The sequence below is a fragment of the Haliotis rubra genome, unplaced genomic scaffold, assembly GCF_003918875.1.
Source record: "Haliotis rubra isolate DU_JTF1 unplaced genomic scaffold, ASM391887v1 Scf447, whole genome shotgun sequence".
Lineage (NCBI taxonomy): Eukaryota > Metazoa > Mollusca > Gastropoda > Lepetellida > Haliotidae > Haliotis > Haliotis rubra.
In genome coordinates this window covers 172,110-197,029 of record NW_025767132.1, presented here as the reverse complement: position 1 = coordinate 197,029, position 24,920 = coordinate 172,110, and the positions used below count along the sequence as shown (strand labels likewise).

The 24,920-nt window shown below is 42.2% G+C and overlaps 1 protein-coding gene across 1 annotated transcript in view; it reads left to right on the top strand.

Annotated features, from left to right (window-relative positions):
* The window catches only part of LOC124289699 (protein salvador homolog 1-like), a 39,728-nt gene extending 23,767 nt beyond the window's left edge, over window positions 1-15,961 (top strand). Inside the window, exons 5-7 of the mRNA XM_046726327.1 lie at window positions 9,849-10,015; window positions 13,799-13,860; window positions 14,342-15,961. Of these exons, the coding sequence (XP_046582283.1) occupies window positions 9,849-10,015; window positions 13,799-13,860; window positions 14,342-14,584 (472 nt within the window). The 3' untranslated portion in view covers window positions 14,585-15,961. The remainder of the gene's footprint in view (window positions 1-9,848; window positions 10,016-13,798; window positions 13,861-14,341) is intronic.
* Window positions 15,962-24,920: the final 8,959 nt, after the last annotated feature.

Here is a 24,920-nt window from a genome sequence, read left to right as displayed (position 1 = left end):
TGGCGGTGGTTTTAAACAAGCTCAGCAACCAGTGTCTTCTCAGAGCCCTCAGAACAAACCGCCGAGTTTGCCGGTCTCACCAGTCAACATACCATACTCCTTCGTTCTTCGGAGGATCTATCTACTCTGGAAAGGAGTATTGAACTGATTGCTAGCATGGATGCGGGCAACTTACTGCTATCCAAAAGCAAGTCTCCGGATGATCTGCTGACTACCTTTGCTATGAAGCAAGGAGACTGTTCTACTATCAAGCTCCCACCTTGACCCTTTATAACCCAGACTATCAGGAGACGTGGACTGCCCAGTCATTCCTCCAGGGACAACCACTATAAAGCGGAGCTCTTCTGACAACCTTGGTTGAGTCCTTCCCTCTTCAATGGAATCATCCAAGATGTAGCAACAAAGGTTGATTGAGATACACAAATTCCAGGTGTCAGTCAAATTGTTAAAACTGCTGAAACTTCAACTTGAAGAGTCGCTTCGATGCAGACATATGATGCAATATATTCCAACGAATCCCGATCTCTGGAATTCATTTCGGAATAGAAGTTCATTTCAATCCAGACCCAGGAGACAAGCCAGAGCCACAGCCAGCAGTAGAGGTGGGCATAAGACGGACGCAGCTCAAGGAACTGGTGCCGGTAACCAGTGACTGTCTGAAAGGATCGTATGACAGGGACCTTCCGTCCCCAGTTCGTCCTGATCGTGAACTCACCAGAAGGTGGAAGGATTGGTGTATATGCTCACAACTGGACAATCTTGAAAGACCCCTTTATCATATCTACACAAACTAACAAACTACCCATCATAGAATCACCGCCTCTGACATACAACCCAGTTTGGCAAACCTACCCTTTCAGCGCAGATATCAGGGTAGATATTCGACACCCCGGCTCAAGCTTCATTCCCAAAAAGATTCGGTTAAGCTTTGGTTGATATTCAACATGGTCTTCAACACCTTCAACCACCTCTACACTTCAGAATGATCTGCTTTGAACAATAATCAAGCCAGGGAACTTTATGATCAGTCTCGACCTTCAAGACGCCGTAACTACATTTCCCTAATTTTTCCGAACCATCGCAAATACCTGTGGTTAGCCTTTTCAGGGCATCCACAATCAATGGAGGGTCCTCCATTTTGCATATCTATGGCCCTGTGGCTATTTACCCGCATCACGAAACCCATCACTCAGTTTCTGTATTGCCGAAGCATTGTGTTAGAGGCCTACATTGATGACTGTATACAAGCCCAGAAGGATCTGCAGATCTATTACAACATCTACAGTTTGTCACAAGCAACTTCACCAATTAGGGTGGATTGTCAACATCAAGAAGTCAGAACTGATCCCAACTCAATGACAGCTGTTCAATGGGGCTGTATTCAACACCTGGCTGTGGAAAATGTTTGTTCCCCATGACTGGTAGAGCAAGATTCAACACATTGTACCTCTAGCACTGATGCAGTGGTAGGAGTTGCTAGGCTTACTGACGTCAGCCCAAGCGCTCATGACCAGAGGTCAACTACAACTATGGCCGATCCAGAGGTTTCTCCGGCTGTTCCTAAGGATCACCGATCCCCAAGCTCCAATCCTTCTACCTTCGCTCCATCACCACCTGTGTTGGTGGCTCGACAAGTCGAATGTCTGCGAGGGAGTTTACTTGATGCCGTTCACTCCCACTCATCACCTAATCATGGATGTATCACTTCAACGATGGGGAGCTCATCTTCATGATCAACAAGTGGCAGGGCTGTGGTCACCTTTCTCAGTAAAGTACAGATTCTAGTACTTTTTTTAGGTTGAGTCCCATCCAGGATTCGAACCCACACCCTCAGAGTCAGGCACCTAATTGCCATTACACAAAGTCAGATGCCTAGACTGCTCAGCCACCTCATAACAGGCCTCCTTGTGCATCATCATCATCATCACATCACTTACAGACACAGAGTAATGTGCAGCCCAACGTCCAACCGTGGGATAAGTACAAGATGTGAGATAGGATAAGTTTAAAACTTTGAAAACGTTAACTATAAATCGTCCTTTTATAATGCTTATCCTATCTCACATGATGGATTCCTGCCAGACCAACCACACTGCACAGATTACGACTATTGCTCCAAGATGAGAATGACTAGACAAAGGGGTCACATGACCAATCAGAGCACAGGCTGTATGCTTCACCAAGGCTCCCAGGCTGTCCAGGAACAGGAGCAGTAGGTATGTGTTCGGGCGAAGGGGTCAAGAGAGGCCAAAAAATTGTTTTCAGTTCCTTTCCACTCAACTGTCAATCATAAGAGAGAGAATACAAGACGTGAGATAGGATTACACTTTTTCGATAAAGTACAGATTCCAGTACTTTTGTTGGGTTGAGTCCCATCCAGGATTTGAACCCACACCCTCAGAGTCAGGCTTCTAATCGCCAGCACACGAAGGCAGCCTGCTAACCCGCTCAGCCACTTTGTGTGCTGGCAAATAGGTGCCTGACTCTGAGGGTTTGGGTTCAAATCCCGGATGGGACACTCAACCCAACAAAAGTACTGGAATCTGTATTTACTGAGAAAGTGTAATCCCAAATATAACATGTTACATTTGACCACTTTCTAAATGGCACTGTGTATTCAGGGTAGGTATTATGAATATACAATTTATAGTTAAAATTTTCAGTTTTTATTTGCTATTTAAACCGACAACTCTGTAAATATCATTGGAGCTGTACTGTGGTATCTGTATTGGTTTAGTACCTTTTCGGGCTTAATTATACTGCATGTGACCATAATGATAATGAGTTATCATGGGACCCTCTATTATCGCGGTAGTTAATGTTGTTGCTATCACGGTTATAAACACCTGACTTTTTCTGTTGACTGATGTTTAATCTTCATTTCTGTCACAAATAATGTGGCACATATTCATAACTCGTTTAATACGATCGTGGCAATCCCGAATGCCTCGGTTGACCCAGAAATTGATGCAACTCTCTATTATCACGGTATTGCTTTTTCTTACTGTGGCATGTGGTACAAAAAATGTCACTGTCAAAACAGTTACTATCAATGTTTTTTAATAAAAATATTTAGTAATTTAATTCAATAAAATCATCATCTTTTTAGAGATCGCCTATTATATATGCATTTTCTGCACCCTGTGACAGTTGTATCAATGTTTTAATAAAAAGTGTACAATAAATAAAATCTTTTTTATCTATTATACGGCCCCCACCCCATGGAGTTACCTCCAGCTACGCATGCGCAGCCAACCAGGTAAGCACCTAGGCCCGTATCATCATTCCTTCTGCTGTCACTCCACTGAACGGATGTGTAGAGTAGAGCTGAACTCCTTCACTAAAACAAAGTTAAAGAGAATAATGTCTGGGACACCACCACCTGTATGTATGGTCTTTATTTTGTCCTATGAACGGAACAGTAAGGCTTTGCGGTCGGTTGTCTCATAATTGTGACTTTGTATTACATATTTTACGCTAACTTTCCTGTGGTTTACGCACGTGTTGCTTTGCCATGGCGGGAAGTTTAGCGTGCCACGTGGTTGTCATATTGCGTTTTAACCAAGTATTTCTTCCCGTGGTCGCATTCACGTAATTTTCAATGTTTTGTACGTGTATATTTATGCTGCTGGCTCCGCTGTTAGCTACATGCTTGCGTGTTTGCTTTCAGGCGTTTTCCGGATGTTCTGTCTGCGGACAGAGTATTCCCAGAGCAGACAAGCATGACAAGTGTTTAGTTTGTCTTGAGAAAGTCGGCCATAATCCCGACATATGTGAACTGTGTATGGGCTTCTCCCCCCGAGCCCAGAAAAGGAGGGCTGCTGATTTCCTCTTTTATAGAGAAATGCGAGAGGCGGGAGGGGAACTGACCCAGGTCCCCCCGTCTAAAGCCAAAAAACCTAAGGCAGGCAAAAAAGCTAAGTCGCGCAGTAAGGCGCCTTCTACTGCTCCCAGCGGGTTTGACATGTCAGTAATAACACAGCTTTTTCAGCAGCACATGGACTCAGTGAAGTCCCTTGTTCATGAGTTGGTTGGAGGTCTCCGGCAGGAGTTCCTCGCCCACTCTGAGCAGGGGACGGAGAGTCCGGGGGTGGGATCGCCGAGCCCGGCTCGATCCCTTGGCCTGGAGGCGTCTGTAGATCCGTCGCCTCTGGCTTCGGGTCCGGACGCCTCGGCTGCCCCGGAGGGGGCGGGTTCGCTCCAAGTCCCCCTCTCTGTGTTGGCGCAGGGTCCGTTGAGGATTCCTGGGGTTCCGGTCCCTGCGCCGTCCCGCCCCATGAGAGCGGCGGTCCCAGTTCTGCCTGGTATTCCTCCCGCGTCTCGGGACCGGGGTTCGAGTGTGGTGTCGGGTGCTGAAGCGGGGAGTTCCTTCAGCTCTTCCCTTCCCTCTGTGTCTGGTGCTAGGCCTCCCACCGGGTCGGGGTTCGGGTCCTCTTCGCGAGGAGACCCAGCCTCTGACTCGGGCTCGGGTGCCGAGTCCATGGACGTTGGGGAGGTCGAGGAGCTGGAGGGCGCTTTCCGTTTCTCGACGGCTCTGCGGGAGGTACGGCAACGCATTGCTGAGTTTATCCCCCAGGCCACGGTGCCTACCAGCCGCTTGGACTCGGCTGAGTTCCGCCTGCCAGGCGAGGCGTTTGCCCCTAGGCAACCCTCGCAGACGCTGCTCCGCATCTTGCCGTCCCTGGTGCAGGACGTGGTGGATCCTCTCCTGGTTGGGACACGCCTCCGGTTTGACTTGCCTGAGCTTGTCAAGAGGTACCAGCTGGGGGACGATTCCCTGTTCTTTGTGCCAGTGGTCGATGAGTGTGTGTTTACTTCGGTCGCCCTGGGGGGAGGCTCGGCTTCCTCCGGTGCAGCTCCGGCTGCCAGGCAAGGGCGTTTAGTGCCACCGTTTTCCCTCGCGGGCGCCCCCCTGCAGCAGGCTTACCAGACCTACGAGGAGGTTTACCGGAATGCCATGCAGCAGGTGCGGGTGGTCATCCACGAGGCCTACCTCTCCTCGATTCAGAGGTCGGCCCTGGAGGCTGAGGGGAACGCTGGGGACGTCTCTCCGCATGTCGTTCTCTTACGCCAACTATCCGAAGTTCAGGCCCACCTAGCGCGCCACTCCTTGAGGTCAGCGGCGTCTACGGTGATGTGCGCAGTCATGGGGATGCGCAAGCTGTGGCTGTCGACGTCTCGCTACTCTGCAGCTACACAGCAGACCTTGCTGGCCCTTCCCTTCCGTCTGGGAGCGACGTTGTTTCCTGGAGCTCAGCAGGTGTTTCCTGGGCTGCCCAGCAGGTCATTCAAGGATTCTAAGGCCTTGTTGGAGCACCCGCGGGCTTCTCGCCCCCGCTCTCCCGTTCCGGCTTCCTCCTCCGGGGTGCAGCCTACACCCGAGTCTGCCGGCTGGCTTCGGCCGCTGGGCAGGGGTAGGCGGAGGAGCCGTCCCGCCAAGGGTAAGGGCAAGGAGCAGTCCTCTTCGCCTGGCTCCCAGCCTTTTCGCGGGCGCGGGAGGTCTGCCCCAACCTCCCGTTAACCCAACAGGCTGTCGCCATGGGTCCGTCCCAGTCAGCTCAGCTACTCGGGACCACTCACGCTCTCTTACCACACGTCCCAGTGGGGGCCGCCTCTCTCTATTCCTGCCGGAGTGGGAGAAGGCTACCAGCAACACTTGGGTGCTTTCCACCGTCAGTGTCGGCCATCTACCACTGTGGAAGCGAGGCCCGCCAGAATTCACCGGCATACGTCGCACTCCGGGCCGTCATGTCAGGTCAGGGCGGGTATACTGCGAGATGAAGTTCAGGCTTTGCTGGACAAGTCCGCTATAGAGCGCATACCACCGGGCGAGGAACAGGCGGGATTTTATTCCACGTACTTCCTCGTTCCGAAGAAAGACGGCGGGTTCCGTCCCATTCTCAACCTCAAGGGGTTGAATCGCATGCTAGAGGTTCCATCCTTCAAGATGGAGACACTTCGCTCGGTGATCTCCTCTGTTAAGCCCGGCGATTGGCTCACGTCAATCGACCTAAAGGATGCGTATCTACATGTGCCCATTCATCCATCGTTCAAGCAGTACCTCCGGTTCTCTTACGACGGGATGAATTACCAATTCACGGTGCTCCCTTCGCATATCCACTGCCCCCAGGGTGTTCACCAAGCTCATGTTAGTGCCAGCTACCCTCGCTCGATCGCAAGGAAGGCGTTGTTACCCTTACCTCGACGACTGGTTGCTCAGCGCGCTAACACAGCCAGCGAGCCTAGATTCTACTCACACAGTGATAGACATTCTAGTTCGACTGGGGTGGATCATCAACCTCAAGAAATCCGACCTGGTACCCACCCAGGACTTGGTTTTTCTCGGGGCGCGGTTCCAAACTCACAAGGATCTTGTCTCCTTGTCGCCCGACCGGGTCACCAGAGTACGGGAGATGGTGTCTTCGTTCCTCTCCCAGCCCCAGGCACCAGCACGGACTTGGCCCCGTCTACTGGGCCATATGGCGCAACTATCTCTGTAGTGTGGCGGGCGCGGTTGAGGATGCGCCCTATACAGCAAGCTTTGGCGAGTCTGTGGGCTCACTCGGAGGACCTGGAGCGGAGTCTCACAGTCCCCGGGTGGTTGTCTCCTCACCTTCAGTGGTGGACCAATGTCGGGAATCTCTCCAAGGGGGTCCCTTTGGAAATCCCGACGCCAGCTCTTACAGTTCAAACCGATGCGTCCCTCACGGGCTGGGGGGGTGTTCTGGGCAGTCTGTCGGTGTCCGGACTCTGGTCCGAAGCCGAAGCCCGCCTTCACATCAACGTGTTGGAACTGAGAGCTGTGCGGTTGGTTTTCGAGCGCTTCCGGGAGCATGTCCAGGGCCAGGTGGTTCGTCTTCAGTTGGACAACCGTACGGCCATGACGTACATCCTGAAGCAAGGCGGCACGGTGTCCCTAGCGCTCCTTCGGGAGACGTGGGACTTTCTCCTCAGGTGCGACCAGTGCGACTGTCAGGTACTCCCTGTTTATCTCCCGGGGCTGGAGAACGTGCGAGCAGACGCTCTCTCTCGCCGGATCCTGGCCCCGCACGAGTGGATGCTCGACCGGCAGATATTCGGAGTTATCTCCCAGTTGTACGGATCGTTCCAGGTGGATCTGTTTGCGTCCGGCGGGACGAATCAGATACCCGTGTTCTGCCCTCGAATACCGGACCAGAGGGCGTTGGCTTCCGATGCCTTCCTGCTGGATTGGATGGGCAAAGTGCTCTGGGCGTTCCCGCCGTTACCACTCATTCCCCGGGTCCTCTCCCAGCTGTCCACCCAGCCAGCTCGGCTGCTTGTGCTACTGGCACCACTATGGCCGTCACAGAGCTGGTTTCCGGTAATTCTCAGGTTTCTGGCTCAGCCTCCTGTTCTATTACCTTTGCGACCGGACATTCTCACTCAGAACGGCGCGCCATACCCCAATCCAAGGATTCAGTGGGTGGCTTGGCCTGTCAGGTCTAACCTCAAAGCACGCGGAATTCCTGCAGCAGTTGCAGACACAATTCTGGCTTCGAGGCGGGATTCGACAAACGTTCAGTATGAGGATAGGTGGTCCCGCTATGCGCGCTGGTGTTCAGATAGGTGGATTGCAGATCCCATTTCTGCGGATTTAGTCTGAGTATTGGAGTTTTTGCAAGCTCGTTTGGAAGAAGGCCTGACGGCTTCGACCATTCGTGGCTACTCCACCGCTATTTCCACTTTTCACACCCCTGTTGATGGTGCTCTTCTGGGGCAGCACCCTCTCGTACAGCGCTTTTTAGCTGGCGCGGATCGGGTTCGACCTGCTGTCAGGGGAACCAGCCCACCTTGGGATTTGTCAATTGTGCTAGATTGGCTGTCCGGTCCTACGTTCTCACGTCTATTGGCTATTTCCATTCAGTTGTTAACATGGAAGGCTGTATTTCTGGTGGCGGTAACCTCTGGGCGTAGGGTTGGCGACTTACATGCTATGTCGTCAGACCCGGCGCTGACTGTGTTCCATTCAGATCGTGTCAGTATTCGCCTCCCGGATACTTACCGCCCAAAGGTCGATCATGCTTTCCATGTGACAGCTCCTATCGAACTTCCTACTCTTACCCAGCCTTCCACATCGGGGACCTCTCCTACGAGCACTCACCCGTTGGATGTCCGAAAGACTCTTCAAACGAACACAAGGGATCCGTACGGGTACCCATCTGTTCTGCTGTTACGGTGGCGGAAGGCTGGGGTGCCGGCGAGCAAACAGACCCTGTCTCACTGGCTTGTATCGGTCATTTGTGCTGCCTATCAGGCTAAGGGCAAGCCTCCCCCTGAGGGGTTGAAGGCTCACTCGGTCAGGGCAGTAGCCACGTCAAAAGCTTTTGCATCGGCACTACCCATTGAAGAGATATGCTCTGCCGCTATTTGGAGCCGGCCTAGCACTTTTATCAGGCACTATCAGCTCGATACACATTCACGTGATCGTGCCGCGGCGCTTTGGCCGTTCTGTTCTCTCCAGTGGACAGTGTCCTGCCACCCTGACCGAGTGAGTCTTGGTTATCTGGTTTAGTTGACGCTGCTTTCAATTGTGTTTTATTGATATGTCCGCTGCTGTGTGCATTACCTCCTTTCGATCCTCTACGGAGATTATGGTCGGTAGTGAGTGTTTTTTCCCCCCTACGGTGCTCTCTAATAGACCATAAGATGGGTGGGGTTGTTTACGTTCGCACTTTGTGTGTTCTCCTTATGCTTAACCTGCGAGGTCGACTCTCAGTACCTTTCCTCCCTGTCGGTTACCCTCCCATCATGCCTCTCGCGGAAGCTCACAACGGGACATGTGACAGGTGAGTGATTGTGTCGTCTGTTACCTTATTCTTAACGATCGCTATTTATGTGTACTTTGACAGAATTCCCTCCTCCCTGGCCTCCGGTCTTTGGGAGTCTGTGTTTATGCATATATGTACCCCAAGGACGATCTCTATGAAAAAGAATTAACCAAACCTGAAGAGGTTTTCAATTCTTTGAAGAGAGTCGTCCTTGGGGTAGGGCCACCCGCCCCCTCCCGCAATTCTGTTCACTGATTTATTCAGCAGAAGGAATGATGATACGGGCCTAGGTGCTTACCTGGTTGGCTGCGCATGCGTAGCGGGAGGTAACTCCACGGGGTGGGGGCCGTATAATAGATAAAAAAGATTTTATTTATTGTACAATATTTTTATTAAAAACATTGATACAACTGTCACAGGACATTTTCAGCGCAGAAAATGCATATATGTACCCCAAGGACGACTCTCTTCAAAGAATTGAAAACCTCTTCAGGTTTGGTTAAGTTTTTAACCAAAACATTTGAAACTGTTATTCATTTGGATACAAGGTAACAATACATAACAAAATAATTTTTTGTCGCCATACAATTAGCTGCCATGTGCAGGGTGAAGTTGCATAATATGTCACTTTCTGTTATAGTTTAGGATGGAAAATATGCAAATGACCTTATAGTTGTTGCAGGATTACTCTTGATGAAGTAAGGTTTGATTCATGCTAGATGTAATGGCAGTAGGGTCTTACTGGTTTCAAAATGATCCAGAACTTACTGAAAAGATGAATACTTTAATATACGATTAGACATGACGTACCAATGAAATTTGCATATGTGAACAGCCGATGCAGGGCGTGGTGTTTCTGCTTTCCCGATGTTTTCACGTGCTGCAATAATAGAGAGCCCACGATAATAGAGAGTCCCAGTTTCTTCTCTAATCAGATGGCATTGTGTAAGCAAAAAATTGTCCAAAGTAGTGTTCATGTTCAGCTCAAATTTGGATAATCTATTTATATACTTTTTATTGATGTAACAATGGTATCTGTAATCTGATGTGTTGTTTCAGCCATGTGTCAAAGACTGCTCAAGTTCAGCATCCATGTACTGCACTAGTCCCACAGCATGGCTTGATGTTGAGCTATGGACGCCAGCCACAGATACCCCTGCACATAGAATACCGTCCACCACGGCAGACTAACGTCCTTGTGCCTGCAAACCCCTATCTTCATACAGGTAAATAACTGTTCACATTTGTGAAATGAACATCCACAATATATCATTGTACGTAAAGAAATTCTTATAAGTATTGCAAGCTTTACTCATAATGCCCGAGTTGGAAATGCATTATTGGTTAGCTTATAGCATGTGGTACATGTTAGATGAAACATTGTAGAAACATTGTGTTAGACAACACAAGTGGATACCATTTATCTCACAACAAATGATTTCAAAAGGTATAAACCAAGTGAAAGAGAGTTTCGAAATCGCTAGTTGTGAGACAAATGGTATATGAAGGTTTTTTTGCTTGACTTAAAAAAGCTGGGGGTCCACTGGACTTTCCAACAATGAATTTTAAGGTTCCTTACAGGAGATATGGTAAAGTAAAGAAAATGTTATGGTATACTGTACAGTACTTTAATGACTTGATAGTTACCTGAATTACAGGACCTATAGGTGGTTCCAGAGGTGGGGTGCAGGTGTGCGCACCCCCCATCCCCCCTTTTGTCCTAAATGTTTATTAAATGACCATTGAAACTCATGAAAACAGGTGAAAATGAACTGTGTATCCCCATTTTCTCAAAAAGCTTTATCTGCCCCGGGATCTTACATTTCTTATCAACAATTTGGTACAGTGATTGTTGTTATGGTTATTTTGTACCTATTTTGTTATTTTGTAGGGATGCAATATATTTGTTTACTGGTCAAGTATAATCATTTAGTTTTTGACACACATTTCTGTGCCATGTCACACCCTGTATGTGATGGGCACAAGTGTAGAAATCTGTTTCTTACTCACCATAAAATCACATCATTTGAGTGTCAAATTGATGCATATTTCATATATTCCCATGTTGTTATGAATGCCTAACACAACGGTGAGTGACATCGTCCAGCTGATTGCTTCTAGCCATCACCATCACCAAAGCAGGAACCTAGAATTGGGTGTCACACACATATCTCACCCAGGGAAGTGTATGAAATACTACTATCAGCATGAAAGGATACTATGCTTATATATAATGATGTGCCATGTTCTCTGTCTATGATAATTTCACCACCAAAGGGTTTTTGTTCAGAATATGTTTCCCTTCTGGTCGGGGCGGTGGGGTAGCCTAGTGGTTAAAGCGTTGGCTCGTCACGCCGAAGAACTGGGTTCGATTCCCCACATGGGCACAATGTGTTAAGCCCATTTCTGGTGTCCCCCGCCGTGATATTGCTGGAATATTGCTAAAAGCGGCGTAAAACTAAACTCAGTCAGTCAGTCAGTCCCTTCTGGTCATAAACACAGGCCTGTGTCTTCGTACACACACTGAGTGCGTGAGTATGGTTTAAGCTGCTTTTAGCAATATTCCAGCAATACCATGGTGAAATGGGCCTCACACATTGCACCCATGTGGGGAATAAGAACAAACCACTAGGCTACCCCACCGCAGCTGTACAGATACTGAGTGGGTAGTTGCTCCCAATTTCTTTCACTGGTTCATATTTACAGATTGATGTTATAATGCTTAAATATTGCTGAGTGCAGCAATCACACACAATTATAAACTTATCTCACATTATGCACTTTCCCTTTTTCTTTTGAAAGTGCTGTGGAAAAATGAGCTGAAACAAAGTTATAAATACATCACCCCTGCTCCTATTGTTTAAGGCAGTCACTGGAAGTTCATGCAAAGACTGCATTAGGTAATGTAACGGGTCACAACAATGAATGTAGTCTGCTGGCTGATGACTACTTTGCAGGGTATAGGAAGGCATGTATTCGTCAGGGATTGCAAGGTGCTTCAGGCGGTTTCATCCCATCTTCTAACAAGAAATATAAGCACGCTACAAAGAATGCTTGCCCATCAAGACAACTTCTCTGACCCATTCAGACTACCCCTCCCTAGTCTCTTCTTCCAGCGCTTTCCTCATTGATTATCCCTTCTCCTTTTTCATACAATGCATTGTCTGATCCTCAGGCGTTGGATCGATGATCCTGCCTCTAGATTCGGTGATCTCACAATTTGATCTTTCCTTCCTTCTGGCTAGTTCTTCAATCAGCTATGCCTGCATGGGTTCGACAACAACCACCAACTATGGGATCTTTGACAATATCATCCTTCCCCTCTGAGTGTTTGCTCTCAGATTTAGCAGTTCCTCATGGATTGATGACCATCCTACATTTGACAATTCTCTTCATCCCTGCCGTCTAAAATCCCTAGGCAGTACTCTGCTACCATTGATCATTGATCTACTCTCCATTACTCTTTGTTGATTCCTCTTTAACAGATAATACATCTCTTGGGATCATCAATTCCAGGATTTTCAAGCTACTAGGCCTTTGGTCTTTCATGCGATTGTACAGGCTATGTCGATTGTGTTAAATAATGCTCGGCCATCATCCATCTATTCATCTAAGATCACATATTCCTTATCAAGTACATCATCCTCTCCTCCTCATTAGCGTCAATCGGACCTGGAGAGTAGCATTGAGAATGTTAAATCTTCCACCATATTGTTGTGGATTGTTGACAAGCTTCAACTACAAAAGAGTTCTTCAGCTGCAGATCAGTCGACTACTTTTATTATGAATGAAGGATCGTGATATGGATTCTTGCCTCCAAAGACGATCCTTAAAGATCTCTTATCATTGTTGGACAAACAGTTCAGTAGAATAAAGGATGGCCATCAGACACCAAAGTTCATTTACTGGGGCCTCGCATGTACATGGATTGTCAGCCATCAAAACCTCACCATCTTTGGATGCTGACATTGTGACTTTATGTGCTAAACACAACAATACTCCGACCTTGATAGAGAATCATCTGGATACCACCATTTGTACCATCCATCAACTTAATTCTATCAGTGATGCAGGCTGTTGCCATGATTGTGGCGCATGCTACCACCCAGGATCATGCATGTGTTAGAGGAACCATCTCATTCATATATGAGCATTTCCAAATTTGTTATGGACCCACTTTCTGCATGACTGCTTCTTCACTCCAGTAGGTTGGCATGCAAGTACAAGACTCTGTGCAATGCTGATGACCGACACAGTATACTCTATTAAACCCAGACTTCCGATGAGCTTCTTGTGGCAAAAATAGCAACATGAGTCAAGGGAGGCAACAATATTGTGTGAATCCTTCAGCTTCATTCACTCAAACTGTCACCTTCGACAAGTTCCAGGAGGATGAGAGTGTGCTAGAGAGGCAGAATCCTCCAACCAGTGACTATGTGGCATTGTCACATGACTTCTGTTGGGTGTTATATAGTTTGCCAGGACAAGACAAATTATTTGCACAAGCTTCCAGTGACTATAACAACCGAAGTATCAGGGGTGTGGTGTGGTCAGGTGTTACAAAAGGCTGGAAACTTTCTTTCAGGATGTTTTTCACTCAACCGTTGAAAGAACAAGGGACAGTGCATAACGTGAGATAAGTGTTATAAACATACCATTTTTAGTTAAAATTTTCAAGCTTATACTATTTTCAGTATGTTTTATTGATGGTTGCTGTTTAGTTCTCTTTTTGATTTTGACCTGTGAAGATCCGGATTAGAATTGATCTGCAGCAACCTGTGCTTGTTGTAAGAGGTGACTAACAGGAGCAGGTTGTCAGGCTCACTGACTTGGTTGACACATGTCATTGTATCCCAGTTGCATAGATTGATGCTCATGCTGTTGATCACTGGATTGTCTGGTCTAGACTTGATTTTTTACAGACTGACGCCATATAGCTGGAAAATTGCTGAGTGACATTAGACATCAAACAAACCCTTTTAATTTTTTCACTTTATTTTTTTCTTCAGAAATTCCACACTTTCTTATGGTGTATTCTAAAGCTCCCCCTGACCATGACCACAAACTCAGGGTAAGAATGATAGTTCTTGGTACTGATTATTACATATCAGTTATATATGGAGATTACAGTCTTACAGTTATTATATATGAATGATTATTGTGGCAGGAATGACTTTTGTTTACTATTGCTAAGGGAATGATATCACTTACCACTGTAAGCTTGTCCATGTAAGAAGGCACACCTGACATGATACAGTGATTTTTGCAATGATGGATACATATCAGGAGGCTGTGGCATTTACATGGCATGCCAGAAATGTGACTGTTAAGCTTCTAGTGCCTCACAGGCAGCTTTGGTTGTTTACTCACCTCAGAGCTGAGAATAAAAAATGATTCCATACTGATAAGGAGTTGTAAAAATGCTGCGCTTTGAACATACATTGTGTATGGAGTAATGTGCTTTACAATCAAACTGTTGTTGTTGTTGTTAGTATTTTAATAATTTCTAATCATGTCATGAATATATTAAAAATACTGCTTTGTGTTGACAGTGGGAGTTGTTCCGCCTCCCAGAACTGGAATACTATGATGCTCTGCTTGTCCGACTCTGCAAAGAAGACCTGAAGAAAATTGTTATGACATATGAAGCATATCGGGGTGCCTTGTATCGAGAGCTAGAACGGAGGAAGGAGGAACGACAGCGAGAACAGCAGCAGGAACGTCAGCAAGAACAACAGCCACAGCCACAGCAGCAACTAAGAATGCTCACACAGAACATTGAAACTAAAGTATAATATTGTTGAGAAAATGTAAATTTAATTTATTGGTGTGTATTATTGGTACTAAATATTTCAAAAACAAATTTAATCTGTTTTAATAGTGATGACATGGCACTTCAAATGTTGATAATTTCACATTATACTGATCCTTTTTAAGAAAATTATTATGTACAGATGATTAATTTAAACATCATAAGGTTATTATTGTTATTTTTCAAATAATTTTAGATTTCAAAGAATTATAATGTTTATTTGGATGGTTGATACAGTGTGAAAATTGCAAGATAATAATTTTACTTGTTAAGTATGTAAAAGGTATGTTCTGCAAAATTTAGATTAAAGTAATGGAATGTGTATTTGTAGGTATTGAGAACTGTATGCTATGCTAATTCATCAACACATAATTCATATGACATAATTATCAGTTAAAAATTGATACTCGCATTTGCACATAGAATGATCATACTGAGGGCTTAACGCTTATGGCCATTTTCATGGAAATACTCATGTGTTGGACTAAGGGAGTAGGGACAGTACTCTGTAAAATTCTTTGGTATATGCATCTCTATATCTTAAGCTGTTTTGTGTTAATGATGTTGTGTACTCTTGACTAAGTGATGGTTGTCTTGCACTCACATACACACTCACTTACTAGTACTTATTTATTCATTTGCTGTAAACTAGGATGGGGTCTTAGGGGTTATGGGTAGATAAGTGGGTTTACATTTTCTTGTCATGCCAAAGACCTTGTTTCAACTTCACAGATGGGTTAAATCTGTAAAGCCTTTTCTTGTTTGTTTGAATATTGCTAAAAGCAGCGTATAACCTTTCTCTGTTTCATGAATTTTCTAATAACTCATTCTTGTATTTTCATGCTTACATTCTTGCCTCCTGTGTCGCACAGGCACATTTGTTGCAACGAAAATGGCAATTTGTTAGAAAAGATTTGAAGTTCAGACATGTTTGAAAGTTAACATGGTAAAACAATAAAAAGCAGGGTTGACCTACCCATTTCATATGCTCCTTCTTCAGTTGTAAGACAGATAAATAGTCCACATAGCTTATATTCTGAATGGAGGAGTATATATTCAGTGAAACTCAGAATATTCTCATTAAATTCTGATTTGTTCTTATTTTGTGATTTTCTTTCCATCAAAATCTGATGAAAACTGCATAGGAGGTAGCATGAAATAAACCCTGTATGAACTTTGATCATCCATGTGAAGTGAATGGTGCCTGGACATATATAAGCAAATGAGATGTCAGCATTATGAAACAATTTATCTTATTGTTAAACAGAGAACATAGACAGGGGTTTGTGGACAGTACTACTAATATTTGGTGTTGGAGAAATTAGACCACCACTGAAAGAAATTTTGTATGGTGTTTTTTGAAAGACATGACAAAACCAACAGTCAATAATATCGTTTTATATTCACAGAATAGCTTGGTTGATATTGTTTTCCATTCCGAACTGTCAGTTCATTTTTGTTGTTTAGACACAGGAATTGAATATACTGTCTTGAATGGTTCAGTCATGCTAATCAGAATTTAGAAGTCTTGTTGATGTTTGGTTGATCAGAAAGTTCACCTGTTGTGACCTCTCCTATGGAGAGTGTGTCAGGTCTTGACAGAACAGTTATAGAACATGATTATCAAATTGGTTTACTGAATGGTGGTTCCACTTGCAAGGTCCATTTCGTTCTATTTATTGTATGGTTTAATGATACCAATTAATATTGATGGTTAATTAAGATTACCACATCAGCATTCATTATTAACTTTCCTAACCTGGCCTGAAGTGCTCAGATTCCAGAGTGAGAGCGCAGTGTCATGTTCGTTCTTCACATTTATGGTAGTTACCAAAACAGGTGATTTATTCCAAGCAGTAACTAACTCATGAATTGTAATGTGAAAACTAATATGCCGCTGTGGAGTCTGCGAAATCAAACATTTTTCAGCTTCTGTTTAGCCACACTAGAACATATGTTTCTGTTTCCGTTAGCTGACAAGTGTCGGATCTTCAAACAGAGGACGTACATTTCCATCCTGATTCCTATGGGCATGTTTATAAGTATGCAAACAAGATGATCCCACCCAATTACTATTTCACATCAATTTTGAAAACATTTTATTACGTCTTTTTCAATGAGTATGTTGCATTAAGTATATATTCGTGGATATGAAGATTGTTGTGAGAGAAAGCCTGTATGGTTAGTTATCAGATTTTCATCATTAGTTTCTAAAAATGGAGGAGGAAGGAATTTCACTATCCACTGAATTTCTAAGAACATGGTGACCAGTTGGTGCATATACACTTGGAATGGAGTGCAACACAGCCAAATTACGATGAAAATGAGGTGAGCTTGGAGGATTTCTAAAGGATGAGGATGTTAATCTGATGATTAAGTAGGGCTGGTTGTATAGATCCTCAGTCTAAGTAAACTAAGGCTCAGTATTATTCGTTACATTGCTATACTGAGTCTAACAAACTGTAGTAGAAGGTCGCGTCAGCTAACCTTTGAGCGACCTATGACCGTCCAGTCAAACGTGAAGACGGCCAAATGGATTTAACCAATCAGACAACAGCTACTGTTTTAGGGTTTACAAAATGTTTTTTGGTTTTAGTCTTCCCCCAGTCGCTGACACTGATCTCTCAACAAACGAAAATCCACAGTAAAGCACAGATAACTGACCTGCAGTATATACGCTTAGGGGCTTCTGATGACATGGTTACCATAAGCTTATATTTCCACAAGATGTCAACCTGGAATATTGACATAATCATTATTTTCAGTGACTGTTTACCCACTGTTGTGAATAATGGCGTCCTCCATGTTTATCACCAGGAAACGATCGTGCGGAAAATAGCATTCGGAATCGTTCGAGTACAAACGTTTGCGGTGAAAGTTCACGGTATGTGCGAATGTGAACTTTCGCGATTTGGTAAGCTGTGTTCTGATTGGTCAATTCAAAAGGTTAGCTGTCGCGACCTTCTACTCGGGTTTGTTAGACTCAGTATAACGGTGTAACGAATAATACTGAGTTTAAGTTTACTTAGACTGTATAGATCCTTAGATTTATATATTGAATCAAACCAAACTGGATTTACACCATTGTATCTGTCTCTTTGTTATGGGGTTGAAATAATGGTATACACGAACACCATAATGTTTTTCTTCGGCTGAGATACTTGAGCTAGAGGATCTTTTGCTACCAGTACATTTTTTTCCACCAGAAGTCTTTGTATTTTGAAATCAGCTGTAGTTTTATTAACCTTTTTTTTATTAATATTTACATTCTGTCTTTTTGAGACTTGGTATAGGTCACAGATTTGTTTCCTGTATTATGGGTTCACATTTTTTAATTTATCATAAATTATGTAACTTGATTTCATACTTCATTAATATTCTTAAATGTTGTTTTATTGCAAATTTAATTTTCTGACATTTCTTAGAGGACAATATATAAAAGTATTTTTTCAACGGTGTAATGTAGTTGTCAAACTATCTGGAACAGAGGACAGCAGTGTAATTCATTGATTCACATGATACTGCTATCATCCATTGTTTACAAGCTTATATTTGAGGAATTACAAGAACACATGGTGCTTATCCACTAATAATCCATCCTCCCGGTTTCCCCATGAAACCAGACTGTCCAGTAGCTAATTCCAAGACTAGTTTCCACTCATGATTTATCAGGCATACTATTCTGTGTGTAAGTGTTGATGGCATATTGCAAGTATATATAGTCCAATCAGAGAATGTTTCACAAACTTAACATCTCTAATATGCAGTTGCTGCTATAACCACAGCCATTTGACATTTGCACTGAAATTATTCTGAAAATTTCCAAAATGGTTCAAAGTTTTCACTTACTTTTATTCATTAGACTCATAACCCAATCAATTGAATGCTTGTTGCACTGACTAAGATGCTGTGCTAGTTTTAGATGATGTCCGACAGAATGTTTCATTTTGCCACGCTGTGCACTATTACTTGACAATATGCAGTGTCATGCATGCATTCCTCTGTTACTATAAAAGCACAATAAAGCAGTATTACACATCTTTACAGTGATAATCTTTCATTTTGTTTGTCAGGGATGAAATCTCAAATTTTTGTGTTTTGTGATCGATCAGGTCGGCTGTTATACTTGTCATGTATGTGATTTGAAATAAGAACAGCAATGTAACTGAATATCACATTTTCATCATGATGAGGCACAAGTCTTTGTGAACACAATGTGATGCCAAGAAAAGTAAGCTTAATATAATCCAGTGGACACTTTTGCCATGGGAAGATGCATCTTCTCTAGAGTCTTCAATCAAGTTTCATACTCTCAATGGAAATTTAGAATAAATACAGGCATTCACTGGAGATGCTATTGAGTGCATCTGATTTCACTCACAATGAACAAGAAAATTTCTTTCAGGTATAATTTTACTGGCATACCACAAGATATTTGATTGTGAAAAGTATTTGTTAGATGCATACAACAAGCATTTGGGCTATGCTCTGACCAGCTCAGACATTATTACTTTATGTCCATACAAGAAAGTTTGCTTTGGTCTTAGTCCTGTTGGTCATGTGTGTTATGATGCCATAGTGTACGGGTACTCTTTGCTGTCAACCACATGTCCCTTTCGATCAGACTAGTTCACACTCAATCTTTACAATCAAACATTAATCATGTGAAGAGAAAACCAAATATCAAATGGTTCAAAATAGCATGAGGTCTTTTGATAAAAGTCATATTCTTGATTTCAAATTATTTGATTTTAGTTGATTATTTTAGTTATAATCAAACCATTTAAAGGTTTATTTTAGGGTCATTTTCACCTGTATTTTGTGAGTATGCATTCAGTATATTTGGGCAGATTTTATTTATATATGATACTTTTTACAATAAATGTAAGTGAAATAACACTTCTGAAGACTAGGGTACTTGTGTACACGTATTGGTTTTCCAGTATTGTTTTATTTGGTCATTAATCAAACCTGTATGTTTCAGGGATTGAAGTTTCCTTACAATCTTTGGAATGCATTTAAGGCACACATTGATGCACTGAAATGCACATTGATGGTACACAATACCAAATCTCCTGAATTAAGGTTCTTGTGATGAGTGTCATACAATATTTTCTTAATGTTTATACACCTGGAACACAGTTAAGCATTGCTCCCGATATTTGTATATTTCTGCTTCAACATACATTTTGGAGATAACTTTTTGAAATATGTGTAAGATAGCACTGTATCTGCTTCAGATTTGGTCAAAAGAATATTATTTGTTGCTCCTGGTGTGAAGAAAAGTAGCTGAGGCAGCAGTTGAAAGCATTGTCAAAATAACTATTGCCATGGAATAGTTCCAAAACATGTCGTTTGATAATCAATCCTGGTTTGTATATGTTTCTTCAGATATTTTATGCAAGAAACCATATACTAATATGTCTTGTTTGTGTAGAAATATATTTTCAGCTGTGCTTAACTTTTGTCCATGTGTATAGAAACACTGCAGAGTGATTCAGTTGTCATCCTTCAGTGGAATTACATTGAAGGACAACATAGTGAACTCAGGATTGTCATAGTCTCCCACCTCAAGTTTTCCTTCATCTGATTTCGTACAAGATGTTTTCATTTGCATATGGTTCTGTGGGGCCAGGTTAGGGTAATCATGTGAAACGGGACTGAAGATCAAATTCTCATGACTGTGTTTGGAGTGTTTGGCTAGATCTCAGATGAAAGCTTGACAACATTTCTCCAGAGAAGGATATAATGAGTTGGGATTACTATGTATGGTGTACAATCAAAATATCTTCAATCTTTAGACATCCATGCTTTGAGGTCCAAGTATTTCAAACTGGTCAGTCATTGTATGGATACATTGAAGGTATTAGTATGGAGTAGTAGTTATGCTGTTCGTTAACAAGTAAAGAGTAACGGAAAACTTGAATCACATTTTCTCAGTGGTATATTATCTTTGGCATTGTCTTTTAACACTTGTAATGTTTTTCAGAATTTCCAAAACTGTCTGCAGGAATCTATCCAGTAAAAGAGGAAACATATTTCTTTTGTTCATATTTGAACTATTTAGTTTACCCTGAGGAAAATTACAGAAATATAACAAACTCAGGAACATATTGTCACTCTTTATTTATGTAGGTTGTGTATGAAAAGATCCCTTTTTGCATGTCCAGTGCTTATGGAAACTGATATCAAAACGATGGAATTTTCATTCAGGGAACAGTCTTGCTGTCCTTGATAAACCAATGTGAAGCTGAAGTTTCATTCCATTGTCCTTAATGAACCCATCACACAGGCTTCCAAACTGGCTGTGTGTACATTGAAGATATTGTGGCTTTATCCTATAAAGAAAAACAGGAGGATTTTTTTTGTCAAAGTTTTGATAATGTTCTGACTTTCTGGGATGGTATTTGTGTTGTTCAGTAATTGCCCTGATTTAGTTTTTTGGGGACACGAGTATACTCTGCTGTGAAGGAAGGCTGTCCACAAGTTCATAGTGCACTTTATGTCTCCTAGTGGCTGGTTCATCAGGAGAATGTATGTAACACATGTAATATGGAAGTGGCGATGCTGTGTATTTCAGTCAGGGAAATACAAAACATGTTTTGTATTGGGCATCAGTCAACAACAACTTCTAGCATATTTTGTAAAAAATGTAAAAGTATTTCTTGTTTTACAGATTATTGTAATCAATTAATACCCCAAAATGATTGAAACTATGAACTAGTGGTTGTATTTTTTTTATCTAAACTAATGAAATAATATGTTTACAGAATCACATTTACATATTTTGCCCTAAGAAGTGTATGATATATGACAAGTTTGACAAGGACTGTAATCAATAAAAATGAAGTAATTCTGAAATGCCAGTTTGTACATGATGTCAAGTTTAGATTTTTGTGCTGTCTGTAAATATTATAAGCATATCTCTGTGTTACAGCAGTCATTGAAGCTGTTTAAAGATTTGGTGGTTCTGCGGGCAGAACCAATTTTTATACTTCAGATGAGAATTGTATCATATTTTTTCACCTTCCAATATGTATCCACCCACATTAGTGAAAGTGTTTGGGTGTCATGTAATTCTGTTACCTAGCAGTGCAATTGTGTTGTATTTTATTCTTGTTAAACGTGCGGTAGAGTGATGTTTGCTTGGCCGGTTGTATTGAGGTCACAACTCAGTGTCCATGAACCTTGTTTCACAGGGACTGAAAAAGATCTTTGATAAATCACCTCTAGTTTTCCTCTATAACTGTTTACAATCATGTTCAATGATTCCACATGTATGTTTAATAAATATGTGAATATAATAAAGACGTATTCTTTAGATATGTGTTTTATAAGTTCTTGTCAGGGTAAGCATAACATTTACCCATAATCAGATGTTTTGGATGTCACAAGGTTGAGAATTAGTTATAAACCAAGAAGATTTCATAGAAGTTAGGCTTAAGGGAATTTGGTGCTTTTCTGTCTATATTATTTTTCATTTCAACATGGCACCACAGCTTATTGCTTTCCTTGGAGTGTGAGGATAGGATTCATTGGCATCACAAATAATTCACCAAACAGAATCAGGCTAGCATTTTCTCTGCATCGAATGTTTGTGGTGTGTTTTAGGTGCTGCTTTGAGGTGAGGCATTCCCTTTTATACTTATTTATAATAATAATCATAATAACAATAAGGCCAAAGAAATTTAATTGCTTGTTTACAGATCTTTCTTTCCCAAATACCTCCAGGCAGGGGGGTACAAAAATGTTAATGTTGCACATTGCCATATTTGTCTTGTGTATAATTCATACCCTCCTTCTAGGGGTTTCAGTTTATGTCGGAAATATTCATAACCTTTTGCATCAGATGAGAGAATAATGGTTGTTAAAATATCAATGTAAATGTTCAATTTGATATAAAAGGTGATTAGACATGACTATTTTACATTTTTTGGTGTTACTTGTCTTAACATTGCCAGGCAGGTCTGTAACACAAGTGATTTAATTGATCTGGCCTAATGATCAGTTGTTACATTGTTGTTAGTGGCTATGTGTGATTAGTCACTAACTTGTTTGACATGACCATGTTAGAATGACAGTTTACTATTATCCTTTATTTAGTACACATGATAAGATTACAAATTATTTATAGTTATGTGGGTTGGTAAGCAAATAGTTTTTCGGAAATAGTGCAGATGATATGAATTTCTGAAAAACAAATTTACCGTTAGGTAAGATTAGCTGCAGAAATGCTGATGTGACAGAAAACGATATTGCACTCGTTACTGAACATTGATTGTTACATTGTGTAAGAATACTGAAAGTGAAGTACCTGTTCTCTTCCTAGGTTTTGTACTTTTGGGTAGTTGGCTAGTTTTAGCTTTCATCGTGGCCAACACTTGGTGCTCAACTCTCAGATTGGTACAATGTCTGAAGCCCATTGTCACTGTCAGTGGAGCTGTTGTGAGACTTAAAATATTGCTAAAAGCAGTATCACATTATACATGTACTCACAGACACATTCACCCAATGGCATGTAACACATCTATGTTGTACAATGTCTGGATATATAACCCAGTTTCAAAATGACCATGCACTATGTTTCACAATTTTCACCCAAACCATGTACCACCTACAGCTTGTAGACTGGCCATGCCTGTGATGTGCAGTAGTGTATGTTGCCACCACGTCATTTGTCTATACCCACCTTGCAATCGCTGTAGGTACTTACCATTCCAGTTACAACGAGGTTCTGTCCCAATGACTACACAACCTGTAGTCAACTGACTGGTATACAGAACTACAGTTTTCTGGGAGGAATTAATAAGTGTGTGTAAGAATTTTATTTCCCAATGTTACCAGAATTGTTTACATCTATGAAAGTACTGTTTTCATTGTTAGTTGAAGAACAGGATCCATTCCACAGAGCAATCAGACAACACAGCTACCTTTGTCTTTGGTAAGTTATGGTGGCATGACAGTGGTACTGTAAGATTGCTTTGTGGAATACACTCAGTGGAAGGTCGCGATAGTTCTTCTGAGATAAGATTATTTAGCGGTTGATGTAAAATGATTCATATAGGTAAAAGAAGGCATTAATAAATTATTTTGTTAGTGATTCAAACTATCCTCTCCTAACTAAAGTCATAGCAAGACAAATGGATTTCTTCTAACCCAAGACATTTTATACCTTGCGATTCAGTATTAAAATCTGGGACATTTTAAGAGAACAACCAGCAAAACAGCATATGGTGCTACAATATTGCCATTCAGCACCCTCATGGTATTTGCAGTAGGACGGACATGTACCGGGGATGTATCATGTGTCAGTGTGGTTGGTCACTGTTACCTATGTGTTGCAGCAAGTATCATAAGCTACACTATCAGGGCTGTTAGGTGGAAAAGCTTGACCCTATAACTGTGTTATTTGTATAGAGATGTTTGTAAGTTGTAGATCTTTGCCATAAATATCTTGGTTCAGAATAAAGAGATTTTGTTGTTAACACTGTTGACGTTGTCTGTTTAAGTACTCATTGTCCCAAACAGATATTGAGGAAACCTGTTGTGTTATATCCTTGGAACTGGACTAATTTGAAATGGGCACCCAGTCATATAAGGTGACAAAATTCACTTAAGAATTAACTTCAATCATTTCTGCTTTTATGGGGGATATGAAAATTAAGAGATGGTGTGCACACAGTGTAGATCTAAATACATGTATGTTAGGTGTTTTGGTTAATAGAAACAAAATGGAATTGTTTGATTAGCCACATAATGTATGTTTATAATAATGTGAGGTACATTTCTTACAAGGGTATTTCAAAGGATATGTATTAGAAGCATATCCAACCTCAGACTAAAATCAAAATAAATTTAAAAAGTAATACATGTAAATGATTACAACTAAATTTGAAGATAAACATTTCCCCCATCCATGGTGTGTTCTTGATACTGAAAAACTCTGAAAATTGTATACATTTGATAGCTTTGTTTATACAGCTGTTAGAAGTTATATGAGACATTTATTTACATTTGGTTTTAATTCAACCTCCATTACATTGATTTCTCTGTTTGACCTGTGTAATCTCTACTTGATAAAACAGTGTGTGTTGCTTACTTTTTTTAGGTTATCTATATGTGTATTACACTCCTGAATAAAGCGGTCAAGTAACAGTAAACAGATGTTGTGTCCCACGGCCAGACCCCACCTAGCTGACCATAGGATGATGGGCACATGATCTCAACTAGTCATGTGAACAGACTAACTGATTAAAGTTTGTGGGTCAAATATTACCATGAGAAGAAATAATAATTATATTTTGTAGGCATTTCATGAA